This window comes from Nerophis ophidion, linkage group LG04, assembly GCF_033978795.1.
Source record: "Nerophis ophidion isolate RoL-2023_Sa linkage group LG04, RoL_Noph_v1.0, whole genome shotgun sequence".
NCBI lineage: Eukaryota > Metazoa > Chordata > Actinopteri > Syngnathiformes > Syngnathidae > Nerophis > Nerophis ophidion.
This window is the reverse complement of record NC_084614.1, coordinates 27,018,799-27,038,798: the sequence shown is the minus strand read 5'-3', so window position 1 is coordinate 27,038,798 and position 20,000 is coordinate 27,018,799. Positions and strand designations below refer to the sequence as shown.

Here is a 20,000-nt window from a genome sequence, read left to right as displayed (position 1 = left end):
TATATATATATATATACATATATACGCACATATATATAAACATATATATACACACATATACATGTATATATTTACACATATATATATATATATACATATACATATATATACACATATACATATATATATATATATATATATATATATATATATATATATATATATATATATATATTAGTCAAAAACAAAACAACACAAATGTTTTCTAAAAGCAAACCTCTAAAAAGTTCAGTTTAAAAAAATCATAATGATCACAATTTTCAAGAAACTAAAATGAATTTCCTGTAGTGCAAAAACATTTCACAGTATGAACAAAAGGTATTGTCCAATAAAAAAAACTGTACTGTAACTCCACATTTTTAAAAATTCATATTTTTACTTAAACAAAAAACTAAACACAAATGTGTTTTCATTGTATTTCAGATAAAAAGCAAAAAAAACCTCAGAAATGCACAAACATAAAAAAACTAAATTTTCAGACAATTAATGTTCTCTTGTCCAAAAACGTTTTCACAGTCTGTTCTTTTGTACGAACGAAAGCTACCATCCTGTGTAAAACCTAAAACTCCACATTAGTTTTCAATGTTATTTTATTAATTTTCAAAATCAGATTTAGAATCAAAAATACTTTATTAATATCCGAGGGGAAATTAAGATGATCATTTTCAACTGATATTATCAAAAAACAACTTATATGTGTTTCAGATAAAAGGAATATGTTTTTCCAAAATATAATATTTCATGTTTGGTCATAATTTTCAGACAATTTAATTGAATTTCTTGGCGTGCAAATTCATTCAGTCTGTTCTTTTGTACAAATTAAAGTTAATTTCCAATGAAAAACCTGTTGGTCCACATGAAGTTTAAAAAAAAAAAAAAGTTTTATCTTTCTGTTTCAGATAAAAACAACTAAAAAGATAGTATTTGGTGCAAAAACATTTTGTATGAATGAAAGCAAGCTACTGTCCAATATGATACAGGTTTAACTCCACATTATGCATTTATGTTTTTACATTTTCATCAAAAACACCAACACAAAGCGTTTTTTGTGTGTTTCAAATAAATATTTATTTATAAAAAAAAAACTCTAAGAAATAAATTTGTTGAAAAAAAAGTGTAATAATGTTTAGACAATTACATTTGAATTTCCTCTAATACAAAACCATTTTAGTCAGTTCTTTTCTATGAATGAAAGCAATTGAATCTATTACAACATTAATCACAATGACCAAATTGTGTCAAAACAATGTATTGAATGACTGAATTATGACCTGTTTATCGACTGATAATACTGAATAATTTATAATTCTTCCAAAAAATATGACAGGGATGTGTTTGATTATTATTTGTTACATTGCACAACCTTTCACTTGTGCTACAGGCAGCCCAATCATCATAACTTCACCCTTCAGTTTGTCTGCAAGGCTGCAATGTAACGCTTGAGAATGTCGAGAGATGACACAAAGCAACACAAGAGGTGACGAATGCAACATGACAATCCTGACTAAGGACATAAAACACGACAATATATTTGATATATTTCCAGAAATATCAGCTGTTTTGTCGCAGTGAAAGTGTGAGTGGTTGCTGCACGCAACACACACAGTATTTCCACCTGATTGTGGGTCAGCCACAAGTGCACGTCTGGAAGTGAAACAAGGACAGAGAAATGTGGCAGTCATTAGTCACGTGAAGCTGGTCTGCTGAGGAACTGAAGCAAACTGCGGGCCAGAGCAGAGAATGTGAGGGAATATCAATGTCACTCTCACTCAGGGAGGAGGGGATCTCAACTAAGTTAAGCTGCTGTGTGTGTGACTGTTGCTGTGTGACTATCCTTGTGGGACTTTTGTTCTTTGACTGTCGTGTAACTGTTCTTGTGTGACTACTCTTGTGCGACCTTTGTTGTGTGACTGTTGTTGTGTGACTGTTGCTGTGTGACTACCTTTGTGGGACTTTAGTTCTTTGACTGTCGTGTATCTGTTCTTGTGTGACTACTTTTTTTTTTTTATATATATACATATTTTTTTTTTACTATTTATACTACCATATTGTATATGCACCTTAGGAGGAGCTGCTCCAATTTTGTTGTTCTTTGAACCTGTTCATTGCAATAATGACAATAAAACTCTATTCTATTCTACTCTTGTGCGACCTTTGTTGTGTGACTGTTGTTGTGTGACTGTTATTGTGTGACTGTTGTTGTGTGACTGTTGTTGTGTGACTGTTGCTGTGTGACTATTGCTGTGTGACTATCCTTGTGGGACTTTTGTTCTTTGACTGTCGTGTAACTGTTCTTGTGTGACTATTCTTGTGTGACCTTTGTTGTGTGATTGTCGTTGTGTGACTGTTGCTGTGTGACTATCCTTGTGGGACTTTTGTTCTTTGACTGTCGTGTAACTGTTCTTGTGTGACTACTGTTGTGTGAATGTTGTTGTGTGACTGTTGTTGTGTGACTATTCCTGTGTGACTTTTGTTGTGTGACTGTTGTGCGACTATTCTTGTGTGACTTTTGTTCTTTGACTCTTGTGTAAGTATTCTGGTGTGACTACTGTCGTGTGATTGTTGTTGTGTGACTGTTGTGTGACTATTCTTGTGTGACCTTTGTGTGACTTTTGTTGTGCGACTGTTGTGTGACTATTCTTGTGTGACTTTTGTTCTTTGACTGTTGTGTTAGTATTCTGGTGTGACTACTGTTGTGTGACTTTTGTTGTGTGACTATTCTTGTGCGACCTTTGTTGTGTGAATTATGTTGTGTGACTATTTTTGTGTGACTTTTGTTGTTTGACTGTTGTGTGACTATTCTTGTGTGACTTTTGTTGTGTGACTGTTGTGTGACTATTCTTGTGGCTACTGTGGTATAACTACTGTTCAGTGACTACTGTTGTGTGACTACTGTTGTTGTGTGACTATTCTTGTGTGACCTTTGTTGTGTGACTTTTGTTGTGCGACTGTTATGTGACTATTCTTGTGTGACTTTTGTTCTTTGACTGTTGTGTTAGTATTCTGGTGTGACTACTGTTGTGTGACTTTTGTTGTGTGACTATTCTTGTGCGACCTTTGTTGTGTGAATTATGTTGTGTGACTATTTGTGTGTGACTTTTGTTGTTTGACTGTTGTGTGACTATTCTTGTGTGACTTTTGTTGTGTGACTGTTGTGTGACTATTCTTGTGACTACTGTGGTATAACTACTGTTCAGTGACTACTGTTGTGTGACTACTGTTGTTGTGTGACTGTTGTTGTGTGACTATTGTTATGTAACTGTTGTTTTGTGACTGTTGTCATGTGACTATTGTTTTGTGACTTTTGTTTCAGACTGTTGTCATGTGACTACTGTTGTGTGACTATTCTTGTGTTACTAGTGTTGTGTGAGGACTGTTGTTTTATGACTGTTGTTCTGCAACTATTGTTGTATTACTGTCCCTGTGTGACTAGTGTTGTGTAACTACTGTTGTTTTATGACTGTTGTGCAACTATTGTTGTGTGACTATTCTTGTGTGACTAGTGTTGTGTGACTACTGTTGTGTGACTACTGTTGTTTTATGACTGTTGTTGTGCAACTATTGTTGTGTAACTGTTGTTGTGTGACTATTGTTGTGTGACTTTTTGTGTGACTTTTGTTTCAGACTGTTGTTATTTGACTACTGTTGTGTGACTATTCTTGTGTGACTAGTGTTGTGACTACTGTTGTTTTATGACAGTTGTGTGACTATTGTTAAGTGATTATTGTTGTGTGGGTGTTGTTTTGTGACTGTTGTCATATGACTGTTGTTTTGTGACTATTATTTTGTGACTATTGTGTGACTATTGTTGTGTGACTGTTGTTTTACGACTGTTGTGTGACTATTGTTATGTGATTATTGTGTGGGTGTTGTTTTGTGACTGTTGTCATATGACTATTGTTTTGTGACTATTGTTGTGTGACTGTTGTTGTGTGACTATTGTTGTGTGACTTTTTGTGTGACTTTTGTTTCAGACTGTTGTTATGTGACTACTGTTGTGTGACTATTCTTGTGTGACTAGTGTTGTGACTACTGTTGTGTGTCTACTGTTGCTTTATGACAGTTGTGTGACTATTGTAAAGTGATTATTGTTGTGTGTGTGTTGTTTTGTGACTGTTGTTTTGTGACTATTATTTTGTGACTATTGTTGTTTGACTGTTGTTTTATGACTGTTGTGTGACTATTGTTGTGATTATTGTGTGGGTGTTGTTTTGTGACTGTTGTCATATGACTATTGTTTTGTGACTATTATTTTGTGACTATTGTTGTGTGACTGTTGTTTTATGACTGTTGTTGTGTGACTATTGTTATGTGATTATTGTCTGGGTATTGTTTTGTGACTGTTGTCATATGACTATTATTTTGTGACTATTGTTGTGTGACTGTTGTTTTATGACTGTTGTCTGTCACCCTCCCTCATGTGTATATAGTCTTCGTCTTCCCCTGTCTTGTCGTCAGAGTCTATTGTCTTGTCATTTAGCTCAAGCTGTCTTCCACAGTCTTGTTAAGTATTGCCTCGCCTTACTCCTTGATTTCTTTGTAGCCGCTGAGAAAGAGTGATTTTGATTTGCCAAAGTTTTTTGGTCAGTTCTTTTGTGATAATTTCATAGTGCTTCGCCTTCCTTTTTTCCTCCTCTTGGAGCGCTTTAGTTTGTAGTTCTCTTTGTTCTTTATAGCGTATTTTCTTTTTTTAGCTTCTTGTCTCCTCCTCTGCATGAGCGATTTTCCTTTTGCGTAGTTTGTCATGGATTTTTTTTTTTTTTTTCCCGTTATTAGGTCAGTTTAGAATTTTGCTATTGCCTTTTTCCTCCCTATGGCGTGATTTTCCATTTATCGTTTTATGCCCTATGCCAGTGGTTCTCAAATGGGGGTACGTACCCCTGGGGGTACTTGAAGGTATGCTTAGGGGTAATTGAATTTTTTTTTTTTAAATATTCTAAAAATAGCAACAATTCAAAAATCCTTCATAAATATATTTATTGAATAATACTTCAACAAAATATGAATGTAAGTTCATAAACTGTGAAAAAAAAATACAACAATGCAAAATTCAGTGTTGACAGCTAGATTTTTAGTGGACATGTTCCATAAATATTGATGTTAAGATTTCTTTTTTTGTGAAGAAATGTTTAGAATTAAGTTCATGAATCCAGATGGATCTCTATTACAATCCCCAAAGAGGGCTCTTTAAGTTGATGATTACTTGTGTGTGTGGAAATCTTTATTTATAATTGAATCACTTGTTTATTTTTCAACAAGTTTTTAGTTATTTTTATATCTTTTTTTTCCAAATAGTTCAAGAAAGACCACTACAAATGAGCAATATTTTGCACTGTTATACAATTTAATAAATCAGAAACTGATGACATAGTGCTGTATCTTACTTCTTTATCTCTTTTTTTCAACCAACAATGCTCTGCTATGATTAGGGGGTACTTGAATTAAAGAAATATTCACAGGGGGGTACATCACTGAAAAAAGGTTGATAACTATTGCCCTATGCTATGTATCTTTTGATACTCTAGTGTGTCAAGTATAGAGTTTGTAACCATTTTGAGCTCTAAGACAGTGGTTCCCAACATTTTTCAGTGATGTACACCCTGTGAACATTTGTTTTAAATCAAGTACCCCCTAATCAGAGGAAAGCATTTTTGGTTGAAAAAAGAGATACAGAAGTAAAATACAGCACTATGTCATCAGTTTCTGATTTAGTAAATTGTATAACAGGGCAAAAATATTGCTCATTTGTAGTGGTCTTTCTTGAACTATTTGGAAAAACAGATATAAAAATAACTAGCAACTTGTTGAAAAATAAACTACTGTCAAACTCGTTTGCACTTGCACTTGCATGGCTTAATCTTTGAGACAAGCATATGCTACTTTATAAATAAAGATTTCTACACATAGAAGCAAGGGAGTAGGTTTGATTTTGAGATTGATGGGGACACAAAAGTGCTCCAAGGCAGCACTCTGAAAGTTTACTTCTTTTTTTTTTTTTACATTAGCAATCATAATTTCACGTCATGCAGATGTTATAGGGTAAAGTAACTAAAATGAAAGCAAAGGAGACAGCTTGGAAGAGTTCTCATCTTTACTCTTTAGTGTAGGGCTGTAGTGCAACTGTGCATCAAACTGTCAATTAACATAGCTTACTGTCCATCAACAACATCAGAAATGCATTCATGCAATACAACATTGTAAATAATCATAAATGAACTGTAATAATGTTTTCCCCAACTTGTGTTTAAATCACTCACAATTTTTCCCTTCATCTACTTCTTTTTTATTGCTGCTTTTGTACCATAAATATGTTACATGAAACTAAAAAAAAATCAAAAAATAAAACGGAAAGGTAAAATCCGGCGATCTGATTGGCTGTTAACCGTGGTTTAAATATTGAGCACGGCTACTATTCTAAATCCTTATCACAGCGTAGGCTATCACTCCGCCTCAGGCACGTATGACTGGTATGAATGGAAGTTGTTGTCATGTATCCATGACAACGGACTGTTGCAGTCCGTAAAAAAAGACAGCTGATGTTTTTACGATGTTAAAAAACGGACTAAAGTAGATGAATTCACATGTTTAAGGTTAACTTTCACCTACGGGGAGGGTTAACAATGGTAGAGGGGACTGAGCATTGACTTTCACCTTGAAAAAAAGCGGAGGAAAAAACGAGATGCAGTGCTAATTTGGAGCTAACGTCTGGATAGGTGGGACTGTTTTTTCCACAGTGAGGAGTGACAGCGGGGACAGCCAATCACACGTAAGTTAGCGTGAAAGCGGCAACCAATCAGGGAGCGATATTTAGGTTAGAGGCGGGACTTCTTGCAGAGACCGACATTTAACCCTTTCTGTGCCATAATCATTGACTAAACATTATGGGCAGCGCTTGTATTGATAGTGACTACACAGTAGCGGCTGGATATTGGTAGGGACGTGTCCCTAGCGTCCCTACCCAATTCTACGCCCTTGCATAGGAGTAATCATCAACTTAAAGAGCCCTCTTTGGGGATTGTAATAGAGATCCATCTGGATTCAAGAACTTAATTCTAAACATTTCTTCACAAAAAAAGAAATCTTTAACATCAATATTTATGGAACATGTCCACAAAAAATCTAGCTGTCAACACTGAATATTGCATTGTTGCATTTATTTTCACAGTTTATGAACTTACATTCATATGTTGTTGAAGTATTATCCAATTAATATATTTATAAAGGATTTTTGAATTCCTGCGATGAAATGGCGACTTGTCCAGGGTGTACGCCGCCTTCCGCCCGATGGTAGCTGAGATAGGCACCAGCGGCCCCCCCCCCCCCCCCCCCCCCCCCCCGCGACCCCAAAGGGAATAAGCGGTAGGAAATGGATGGATGGATGGATTTTTGAATTGTTGCTATTTTTAGAATATTAAAAAGAAAATCTCACGTACCCCTTGGCATACCTTCAAGTACCCCCAGGGGTATGCGTACCCCCATTTGAAAACCACTGCCCTATGCTATGTATCTATTGTTACTCTAGTGTGTCAAGTATAGAGTTTGTAGCCATTTTGAAAAAATCACTCTGTCTAAAGAGAGTTCTAAGAAACCGGTGAAACCGTCCCCCTTCTGCACCTGAGTCCTCATTCTCGCCAAGGCATAACAAATACCACAACACTGAATATTGTTCAGATAAGTTACATTTAAGAACTTGCACATAAAGCAACACTGGAGATGACTTTGAAGTGTGCATTTTCCCTGCATGCGTACTAGGTCGCGTTGCGCCGGCGGACGGCGTAGTTAAACGGTGCAGTTGTGTGTGGACACGCACTAGCTTAGGCGTGATTTAACCTGGATAACCTTAACCTTAGTGTAAACAGGGCCTAAAAAATGTGGATCCACACTGTGTAGGAAGACAAATAATTAGCTGCTAACCACTCGTCAGCAAGGGGTTTAAAAATAAAGACAGTGTCAGCAGTGCATCTCACAAAAATCGGCTGATACTGATCAGTGGCCGGGGGACATTCCTGGTATTATCTGATTTAAAATGTAATTTGTCTTGACAGAGTTACACCAAACAAGTGGTACTAATTTGGTGGAATGTTGCATGACAAAGAAAGTTTCTCAAATGGGCCCCCTGGTGACATCCTGCAAGGATTCATTGTGTGGAGAAGCAGAAAGAAGGTGCTTGTTTTGTTTCATTAGAATTCTCACGTTTGCCTGTGATGCTTCGTCCCCTCAAGACAACGCTGTTCCCTGTGCACACTGGAGCGTGCTTACCCGCCCAGCTTGGAGGTTGAAAAAGCTTAAACCTTAAAAAAAAAAAAAAAAAAAAATAGTCCTTCATATTTGGCATGTGTTTATAGAAAACAGAATGAAATGACTTCCTGTCTTCCATAGCCACAGACCAAGCTAGGAATGAATTTTAAAAGGGATACGAGTTGATCACAGCGGCATTATGTTACTATTAATTTATCACTAATATTGAAGGGCGCCAGCCTTGCCGATTACTCCGTTCTAGGACACCCGACTCTGGTGACATGGAGGCTGACCTTAGAGTCACCTCCCCCGCTGCCGCACTCTCCCTTGTCGTACCACCATTTGTTTTTCAATTTGTCCAAGAGGCCTTGCTCATTCAGTTTTAACACTGCCAGGTTAACAGCATTTCTTGAAACGATAAAACATAACTTGTAAGAAAAAGGAACAGGTCCGTGAGAAATCTAATAGTGATAATCATGGCGTTCAGTATCAATGGTTCACAGGGGGAGCACGGAAGGGACAAATTGTTCGTCACTTTTGTGGAAAGGTAAAAAATAAAAATAAAAAATAGTGAGGGAGGTGGCATGAAGGGTCACGTTTAGGTTAGCAAAGAGGACATATCCAGCATGCTGCTCGGCATTCATCACGACAAACGTGGCTCTTTCCACTGGCATGTGCACGCAAAAAGACAACAGCGTTAGATTGCAAGTGAAGGCAGCACAGAAACAAGATGGAGGACGTACGTGGCAGATGGGGAGAACAATCAGAGAAAATGAGGAGGAGGAAGCAGACGGACAAAACAGGAGATGATGGCTCAAAGTGTCGGTTATTCAAGTCAAGAATTAAGGGGTAAGAAAATGAGAAAAGGTGGCATCAGGGTAGGTGGAATACTACAACAACATGGAGCACATTGTTATATTATCCCACCCACCTTAATGCGGAGCCTTTGGGCGTGGCCACGCCGTAGCCCTTAGAGTCCAGGTTGCCGCCCACTTTCATGGTGTCGCACGGCTTCCGCTGCTCTATGTACTCATTCATTGTGGACTCCAGGAGAAAGGCGAACTTGCCCTTCGACTTTCGTACCCGGGAGACCCCGTCGGGTGTTGTCTTGGCAAACACCGACGGTTCCGCCGATTTCATGTATGACCACATTTTCTCATAAACGGCTATTTTGGAGCGCTGTGTTCCAAAGGGGAGAAAGAGAAGAGTTGGAGTTATGCATTGAGAAACACTGGTAATCATAACTTCAACACTATGCCATGTCACTGAACAGCCTAGATTTTTACATGCAAATGTACAAAACAAATAACCTGCTACCCAACAATGTACAACAATTATTCTCCACAAAAGAGGTGAAATATAACCTTAAAACAAAATCTAATTTGAAACATTTGGATACACTATTAAATTATAAAATTACAAAAGGGATAAAGTAAGGAAAAGTACTAATATGATTCAGTTAAAGAAACTGTTCAAACTACAAATGTTCACAAAACATCTTAAACCCTTTTTAACTAATTAGAAAATGTCATTCATCTCCTAGGTGAACCATAAATTACTTAACTATTTATTTATGAGAACTTTAATTATTGTGTATATGTTTATATGTGTAATATTTATTTATGTATTCAATAATTGTTTACTTACTTATTGTATATATTCACTGTTGTGTTACAAACAGAGAACAAACAAATATGATAAAACTGCTGTGATTCGAAAAGGCGTACTATTAAATAGGCGCAGCTTCTTCTTAATTCTTTTCGGACATGCTGTAATGAAACACTGGAAACATGTGATGTATTACATAGTAATTGTAATGTATGCATGTTCCAAATAAACTGAAAACCAACCAACTCTGCAATAATGATAACTTGAGTCTTAATTTATTTTCCTCATTTGTTGTTGTTTATTTTGGTCATCTTTTTTAACCCACATGTTTATGACTCACTTTCAATTTAATGAATAATTTATGAATTTGCTTGTGTTATTTACTGTAATATATATTTTTTACGTACATTGTAAATACAAATCGGTAGCTCTCACACAAAAAAATTGGCAACTCAGTCACCAGAATGTTACTGTAAAATATTAGGTGTTTTTTACAACATATTAAAAAAAAAAAAAAAAGGAAAAACAGTACTACTGTTGTTTCACAGGAAAAAATTTGAATTTTACTGTCGATTTAACAACATATTACTGTAAATAAAAAAAACAGTTCCACTGTTGTTTTGTTGTTGTTTTTTTAAATCTGGCAACGAAGTTACCAGTTTTACAGTAATACACCGTAAAAATAATAAAAATATATCACGGTAAAAAAAACAAAAATACAGCAGCTCAGTCGTCAGAATTGTACAGTAAAGAACAGGTGTAGAGTTGTTTCAATGTACAGTAATATGCTGATTTTTAAAAAATATTTTACTGTAAAATATATTGACATTTTAAAAGTGTATATTTGAGCTATAATTTACTTTGATATGATAAGACGAGCAGACAATTAAGTATTTATTTTTGTTTTAACAAAACACATAGACAGTATGATATTATAGTATTTGTTGCAATACTGGATAATATTCAAGTTTAAAATGGCAGCAATTTTTTGCTGCACATGTACTTTTTTCTGTCAAAATGGAAAGAAAGACAACATGAAGTGAACTTTATTGACCTATATTTATGTGGCTTTCCCGGGCCACATACAATGATGTGGCGGGCCAGATCTGGCACCCGGGCCATGAGTTTGACACCTGTGATTCAGGGAGAGTTTGACGTGAGCAGAAAAGCCACACATGATGCTCCATGAAAAATAGTTTTTCAAAAAGTAGGTGCTACATAATTGTTGTGCCACACTTTGAAAAGCTCTGATTCAAAAGTTTGAAAACACCACTGTTAAAATGAACTGGATTGGAAGTTTCTGCATTTACAAACTCTAAAGATCAGCTTTGATTGCAATTGTCAGAGAAATATTCATTCAACTAAATGTTTATCGTTGCTTGAATTTGGTCTTTTCCCAGGTGCTCAATAAGGTAACAAATTACACCTTTTGCTATTGTGTACCTAAGGAGGAACCTCAGACAAGCCATGATTGAAAAAGTTGGACCGGTAAGCAACCGTACAAAACTAAACAGTACGAGTCAAAGGCACCTTCCTCTCGCTCAAGATCAAATTAGCAGTTCAATGTTAACTTTTTATTCCATTCTGCTTCATAGATCATGTTTTTACACTGCTGTGTTGTGTTTTTGTTGCGTGTGAATATTGAGTACACAACAGTTATCAGCCGATTGTAAGTCACTTAATTGAGTCCAGTTAGTTGTTGCCTTGAGGCAGAGTAACAGCGGGCTCTCTGCCAGCAGCCTGAGGTCAGACAATCTGCCAGCACAGTGGAGATAAATGACGGGCCGTGTTTCAACTCGGGATTAAACAGGCACAAATGACCTTGTCCTTGTCTGCGCCAACTGACAGGGCACAGCTTGGAGCCAGAAGAATCATTTGTTTATGAATTTAATTAGTGAGCCTGTATTAAACGTTTACATTCATGCCGGTTGGATAAACAGTAATATATGTATTCTAAAGGTGGTACAGCCAGCAAGTGACATATTAAAGCAACAGTAGGAAAAAGTTGTTGTTCTGGCTGCCCCTATAGTTATTGAAATTTACCTAAAAATACTTCTATGCGGAAAAAAGCTCATGAAAAAGTGAACTAAGTGATATTAATTTGCTATTCAACGCGTCAATACAATCATTTTGTCCATACAGGACACAACTTTATATGTCTTATTAGCGTTTTAGTCATTAATCATTGGCTTGGCTGTCAGCTACAAATACATTTAGCGATACCATGTTTGGACTCACTCATAAACACGTTATAATACAGCCAGAGTATAAAAAGACACAGCAGAAAGGATGAGCAAGTAATCAGACACCTCTCGATATTTTGTAATAAAAAATAATGACAAATAGAGCGAGGAGAGTTTTGGTGACTCTGACCTGAAAACACGTATTGCTCGTCTCAACGAGCAGCGGGGGATGCTGTGGGCCGCTCCCACATTTAAAAGCGCCCAGAGGCAACTCGGTTTTGTGCCTTTTGCATTGAAAAACAAGCGACGGAAGAACGTCAATTTGCTGTTCCAAACATATTTTTGTCTAGTTTTTCACGTTTTTACTCACATTTTGCAAATGGCCAATCATTAAACTTTTTACTGTCATATTTATTTATTATCTATTAATTACTGCTTACAAAGACTTGTCTTAGGGATTTTTTCACCCGGGTACAGTCACATGACTCTGTTTCACCAATCCACCGTAAGCACTAGTGATGTTTCACAGATGAAACGGAGCCTGGCAGTCACATGACTGTACTTGGCAGCCCCACACTGTAAAATGTGACATTACGGCTTGCGACAAGCAATCGGACGATCAATGTTAAAGTTTCTAGGAAAAAGAACAGCTATGTCATGTGCTGTCATCTGTTTCAGTACAAATTCCACTTCCATCTACAAAGCCCGTTTCCAAATGAGTTGGGAAATTGTGTTAGATGTAAATATAAACGCAATTCAATGATTTGCAAATCCTTTTCAACCCATATTCAGTTGAATATGTTACAAAGACAAGATATTTGATGTTCAAACTCATAAACTTTGTCTTTTTTTTGTAAATAATAACTAACTTAGAATTTCATGGCTGCAACACGTGCCAAAGTAGTTGGGAAAGGGCATGTTCACCACTGTGTTACATAACGTTTTCTTTTAACAACACTCAATAAACGTTTGGGAACTGAGGAAACTAATTGTTCAAGCTTTGAAAGTGGAATTCTTTCCCATTCTTGTTTTATGTAGAGCTTCAGTCGTTCAACAGTCCGGGGTCTCCGCTGTTGTATTTTACGCTTCACAATGCGCCACACATTTTTGATGGGAGACAGGTCTGTACTGCAGGCGGGCCAGGAAAGTACCCCCATTCTTGTTTTTACGAAGCCAAGCTGTTGTAACACGTGCCGAATGTGGCTTGGCATTGTCTTGCTGAAATAAGCAGGGGCGTCCATGAAAAAGACGGCGCTTAGATGGCAGCATATTTCTTTCCAAAACCTGTATGTACCTTTCAGCATTAATGGTGCCTTCACAGACGTGTAAGTTTCCCATGCCTTGGGCACTAATGCACCCCCATACCATCACAGATGCTGGCTTTTGAACTTTGCGTCGATAACAGTCTGAATGGTTCGCTTCCCTTTTGGTCTGGATGACACAATGTCGAATATTTCCAAAAACAATTTGAAATGTGGACTCGTTAGAACACTTTTCCACTTGGCATCAGTCCATCTTAGATGATCTCGGGCCCAGAAAAGCCGGTGGCGTTTCTGGATGTTGTTGATAAATGGCTTTCGCTCTGCATAGTAGAGCTTTAACTTACACTTACAGACGTAGCGACGAACTGTATTTAGTGACAGTGGTGTTCTGAAGTGTTCCTGAGCCCATGTGGTGATATCCTTTAGAGATTGATGTCGGTTTTTGATACAGTGCCGTCTGAGGGATCGAAGGTCACGGTCATTAAATGTTGGTTTCCGGCCATGCCGCTTACGTGGAATGATTTTTCCAGATTCTCTGAACCTTTTGATGATATTATGGACCGTAGATGTTGAAATCCCAAAATTTCTTGCAATTGCACTTTGAGAAACGTTGTTAATAAATTGTTTGACTATTTGCTCACGCAGTTGTGGACAAAGGGGTGAACCTCGCCCCATCCTTTCTTGTGAAAGACTGACCATTTTTTGAAAAGCTGTTTTTATACCCAATCATGGAACCCACCTGTTCCCAACTTTTTTGTCACGTGTTGCTGGCATCAAATTCTAAAGTTAATGATTTTTTGCAAAAAAAAAAAAAGTTTATGAGTTCTAACATCAAATATAACACCTTTGTAGCTTACTCAAATGAATATGGCTTGAAAATTATTTGCAAATCATTGTATTCCGTTAATATTTACATCTAACACAATTTCCCAACTCATATGGAAACAGGGTTTGCAGAAAAAACACATTGCAGTACGTTTATGTGTATTTTAGCTGTGTATGTGCCAAAATTGCCTCTAATATAATACATGACGAGGGATGGGTACCGTTCACATTTGGACTGATACGGTACTATTTCTCGGTACCTGGGAATTTATACCGGTACTCAACGATACCAATTTTCGGTACTTTTTTGTGTATTAATAAATATTTAAAGTTTTTGATAATAAAATAAATTTTTTGATTGCAACATTTAAAGATTAATTATGATAACTGCTGTCCAGTTGTTATATCTTGTTACGTTATTACATTTTGGAGTCTCATTTGTAAGAATGACATTAAAGCAACAGTAGAACAGAAAAACATCCATCCATCCATTTTCTACCGCTTATTCCCTTTTGGGGTTGCGGGGGGCGCTGGCGCCTATCTCAGCTACAATCGGGCGGCAGGCGGGGTACACCCTAGACAAGTCGCCACCTCATCACAGGGCCAACACAGATAGACAGACAACATTCACACTCACATTCACACACTAGGTCCAATTTAGTGTTGCCAATCAACCTATCCCCAGGTGCATGTCTTTGGAAGTGGGAGGAAGCCGGAGTACCCGTAGGGAACCCACACATTCACGGGTAGAACATGCAAACTCCACACAGAAAGATCCAGAGTCCGGGATTGAACCCAGGACTGCAGGACTTTCGTATTGTGAGGCAGACGCACTAACCCCTCTACCACTGTGAAAAGCAAGTTGACTAATTTATGTCTAATTGTGTGTCATAGTATCCATCCATCCATCCATCCAATTTTCTACCGCTTGTCCCTTCCGGGGTGGTGGGGGGTGCTGGAGCCTATCTTAGCTGTAGTCAAGCGGAAGGCGGTGTACACCCTGGACAAGTCGCCACCTCATCGCAGAGCCAACACATATAGACAGACACCATTCACACTCAGATTCACGTTCACATTCATTGTATCCATTAAACCAAATCCAATTGTATTTTCAATCTGTAAAGTATGCAAAAATAACATCTAAACCTCACAAAACGCCACAATTTCAGACGGCCATTTTGAATATTCCGTTCCGAATGTCCGTAGATGGGATGATGTCACGATGGTAAGCAGGTTCGTGGTATAGGGGGGGAGAGGCCATGACAATTCTAAGAGCCCACAGCCTGCCAGGGCTCAAACAGCCCCCGGTAGCCTCTGTGACAAAGTGATTATGCATACACTGAACTAATATATATTCATAGGAATAAATCAGTATTAAAACAAAGCCACAAGTCTTTCAAGATTCAAATTCGAATAATTTCAATCCCGCAAAGAGCACAAGTCCGGATAACAGAAAATAGCGTGGAAGGAGGCGAGGTGTAAGATCAGCAGAGAAGGGGCCCAGGACATCAAACACTTTTTGGTGAGAGAGTAAAACTACCGAGCGTTGAAACAATTAGCCTACTTGTTCATTTGAGGTCTGTAACATTACCTTTAACCGGCGTTAGCTGTCATCCGGCCACGCTACACTCCGGAGTCGGACAGGTCGCCAGTTCATTTGAATGAAGAGTGTCGCCAGTTCATTGTTTAGCAACGGTGTGATTGTGTGTTTCACACTTTCCACTGTCGGACGGTGCTCCAGTATGTGCCCATCCAGCAGCTGCGTGACTTGTGTTATGACACATTCAAGTTCTACTGATTACTGAATAATCATCTCCGTAAGATTACTAACTATGACATTATGACTAAGTCGACAATTGGACTTCAAAGACCTCACCAGCAAATTTGCTAACAAAAAGGCGTGTTGGGCTTTCTGATGAGACTTACAGTGAACAACAAGCCAGTTTAAACTTTCAATGAGACTTGATGAGGCTTGTTGTTGTTGTTTTGGATATTTGTTTCATAACAACGAATTCTATGGGCTCTTTGTTTTAAGTTAAATGCTCCATATTTACCTGTGGACTATCTTGTGCATTTTGTTTTTTGCATATCAGTGCTTGATAGTTTAATACAATAAAATACCTGCTGCACCTTTTTGTTGAGGAGTTAATTGAACATGTATTTGCAATCAGAGGTGTAATAACATGTTGCAATTCTGTGAAATGAGAGTAAGACAAATAATGGTACATAATTTACATAATACTCTGACGTGCACGCACACATGTACGTGCACACATAGAAAAGCTTTCCAAGAGAAAGAACAAACCATTTGCAGTCCTGTTGTTGTTATGATTGATTATACATTCAATGACAGCTAACGCTAACTATCCAAATTGCTATCATTATCAAACAACACCTAAAGCTAATGCGCCTGCATGTGTTACGTTCATACGTAATTACTTCGTGAAGTAGGAAAAGCCGTGAGAGGGCGCAAAAAAACTGTGTAAAATACATTGGAAAGTTAGCGCCCCCTAGGCATCCGTGTTAATGTTGCAAACAGCCTCTTTAAGTCCCTCCAGCCATCCATTTTCTATCGGTTGTCCCTTTTGGGGTCGAGGGGAGTGCTGGAGCCTATCCCAGCTGCACTTGGGCGGAAGTCTCCCCTTTAAGTCGTTATTCGTAAAAAAAAGGAAACAAATTGGGTGTATTACACCAGGCCTTGCCAAGAACAATGAAAAACAACAACATTGAATTTGGTAATGAATGGGGTAGAGGGGGCCCAGAATTCCTAGCAACAATAGTACATGCTATTTTATTGTTTGCAGACACTGTTTAGTGCAGAGTTGGGCAAATATTTTGACTCGGGGTCCACATTGACAGAAAAAATGTGTTCGGGGGGCCAATGCGTAGGTGTGTGTGGGATTGGTGTGGCCAGCGCTGTTTATAGGAGTAAAAGTCACCGCCGCTGTCCGTGGTGCTGAGGACGGCAGCCATCAGGCAGGGAGGGGGGCACGTGCTGACGGCGAGACACAGCTGGCAGGTGATTAGATTTCACAAGTGGTACGTGTTAATCTAATCAACTGTTGTCTTTAAGAGTGAGCGGCCGGGTGCAGGAGGAGACGGGAAGTTTGGAGAGAGACTTGGAGAAAATAAGACAAAGGAGGACTGAAAAGTCGTGTGTCATGCAAGTGCTTGATGGAAAAATAAAAACAGTTTTTACATCAGAACACCGGTAACCAGCTGACGTCAGTAATTCACCTACCCAATGAGAAAGAGACTTCTACAGTGTGTATAAATTATATGTACACACTTAACTGTAAAAATCTGCTGTACAGCGTGTGTGTTGGGGCTCCTTTTTCAGGAACACAAATACCAAAAGTCACAAGTTCCGATGGAGACCACCTAAATAAAAACCAAAACGGAATGGAATTTGAATGGGGCACAAAAAAGTACATGATAAAAAGAAAGTGGGATTTACAATAATAACTATGACCAATAAAACAGTGAATATTAACAACATATGAACATCGCTCATCTTGTACTCCTCTTACAATCAAGCAAAACCCAACAAAAATGTAAAAAACTGTCACGGCGCGGTCTCGAACCCACAATTCCCCGGCTGCAGGATCCTCCAACACTCTGTCTGGAAGTATGCCATGACACGCCCACGCAACGCCAGCTGCAGACTGTCAACAATCATCATTGCACCTGGGGAACATCAGAGCAGCAGCATAAAGACCAGTCGACCCTTAAAGCCTACGCTGGAATGTTGTTAACTCTCAGTAGTAAGCATTCATCTCTTTGGGTTCCCTCTTGTCGTCTTCGCCCATGTTCTCCTTGTCCTCCTCGTCTCCTTGACTTATGTTCCTTGCCCCCCTTGCAGTACCCGCCTTGTTCTGTGTGCTCGAGACCTGTGCCTCGACATCCCTCTGGATTTTGGATTGCCTCCCTCGATCCTCGACCCTTGCCTGGACACGAACCTTGTCGCTTTTCTCCTGCCCTCAACATCCTGCCTGTCCCTGGACTTATTTTGTGCCTCGCCCTCTTGGACTGTCGAAGAATTCATCCATCACGCACGTACAAAATCCTCTGGTACTATTTACATGGTTAATTTCACACATAGTTCCGCAACCAACACACAGAGTAGCATACACCTCCCACACACTCATCAAAGGTTGCAATAAACCAAGTAACCTGAGTTTCTTCGTGGGGTCATCATCTTCCACCCCTCACGTACATAACAAAAACCGCAAAATATGAATGCAAAGGGTAATAAACACCTACAATATGATATATTATCACATAAACATTTACTTCCGTATTTGTTCCTGACATATGTTTCGGGCTGGATGCTCTGGAAACAAACCCCGCCCACTCTGCTTTGTTCCTCGTCAGAGCTGCTGTGACGTAGATTACCGTAATAACTCTTATAACAACCAGATGCGCAGATTTCGACCATTGAAATACTTTCTATAGTTCAAAACTTACGGTAATTTAAAAACAGCACTGCACATCATAATTGCCGCTACAGGATTGATGTTAAAGGTCTAAACATTTTTTATGTAGAATGTCCGGCGGGCTGGATTGAAAATCTTAATGGGCGGCATTGGGCCCACGGGCCGTAGTTTTCCCAGATCTGGTTTTAGTACGCGCGTGGTATTTACATTTTAGTAAATTAGGCCCTTTTCGTGTTCACGTCGAGCTAGGGTCAAAACTCAGCATTTCAGCTTTTCTTCTCTAAACAGTGGAACAAACAAATGAAGTAGATTATAGAATACACAGGCTTTGATACATGCCATTAAAGGGGAACATTATCACAATTTCAAAAGGGTTAAAAACAATAAAAATCAGTTCCCAGTGGCTTGTTGTCCATCCATCCATTTTCTACCGCTTATTCCCTTTCGGGGTTGCGGGGGGCGCTGGCGCCTATCTCAGCTACAATCGGGCGGAAGGCGGGGTACACCCTGGACAAGTCGCCACCTTTTCGCAGGGCCAACACAGATAGACAGACAACATTCACACTCACATTCACACACTAGGACCAATTTAGTGTTGCCAATCAACCTATCCCTAGGTGCATGTCTTTGGAAGTGGGAGGAAGCCGGAGTACCCGGAGGGAACCCACGCATTTACGGGGAGAACATGCAAACTCCACACAGAAAGATCCCGAGCCTGGATTTGAACCCAGGACTGCAGAACCTTCGTATTGTGAGGCAGACGCACTAACCCCTCTGCCACCGTGAAGCCCCGTGGCTTGTTGTATTTTTTGAAATTTTTTTCAAAATTTTACCGGTCCCGGAATATCCCTAAATAAAGCTTTAAAGTGCCTTATTTTCGCTATCTTCGAAACCACTATCCATTTCCCTGTGACGTCATACAGGGCTGCCAATACAAACAACATGGCGGTTACCACAGCGAGATATAGCGACATTAGCTCGGATTCAGACTCGGATTTCAGCAGCTTAAGCGATTCAACAGATTACGCATGTATTGAAACAAATGGTCGGAGTATGGAGGCAGATAGCGAAAACGAAATTGAAGAAGAAATTGAAGCTATTGAGCGAATAACTATTGACGCTATTCGGCCATAGCGTGGGTGTACCATTGAAGTGGGCTATAGCATGGCTGCCTTATTAGCATCGCCGGTAAAATGTGCAGACCAAACGATCAGAACTTTCGCATCTTGTGACACTGGAGCAACTTAAATCCGTCGATTGGTAACTGTTTGTTTCGCATTAAATGTGGGTATCTAGTTTCAAATGTACATACAGCTAGCGTAAATAGCATGTTAGCACCGATTAGCGTAGCATGTTAGCATCGATTAGCTGGCAGTCATGACGTGACCACATATGTCTGATTAGCACATAAGTCAACAACATCAACAAAACTCACCTTTGTGATTTCG

General features: G+C 38.8%; 1 protein-coding gene across 6 annotated transcripts in view; it reads right to left on the bottom strand.

Moving 5' to 3' along the window:
- gria3a (glutamate receptor, ionotropic, AMPA 3a) overlaps nt 1-20,000 on the bottom strand; it is a 233,870-nt gene that overhangs the window by 13,822 nt on the left and 200,048 nt on the right. For 2 of the 6 annotated variants that reach the window (XR_009806454.1, XM_061897720.1), the window contains exons 13-14: nt 9,170-9,417; nt 8,532-8,646 (exon numbers count right to left, since the gene is read on the bottom strand). The exons of 2 other annotated variants lie outside the window; for them this stretch is intronic. Coding sequence is in view for 3 of the 4 variants with exons in the window: in XM_061897720.1 (XP_061753704.1) it covers nt 8,532-8,646; nt 9,170-9,417 (363 nt within the window). In the remaining variant the exon portion in view is untranslated. The remainder of the gene's footprint in view (nt 1-8,531; nt 8,647-9,169; nt 9,418-20,000) is intronic. 2 more of the 6 variants (XM_061897723.1, XM_061897721.1) reach the window with 1 other exon arrangement.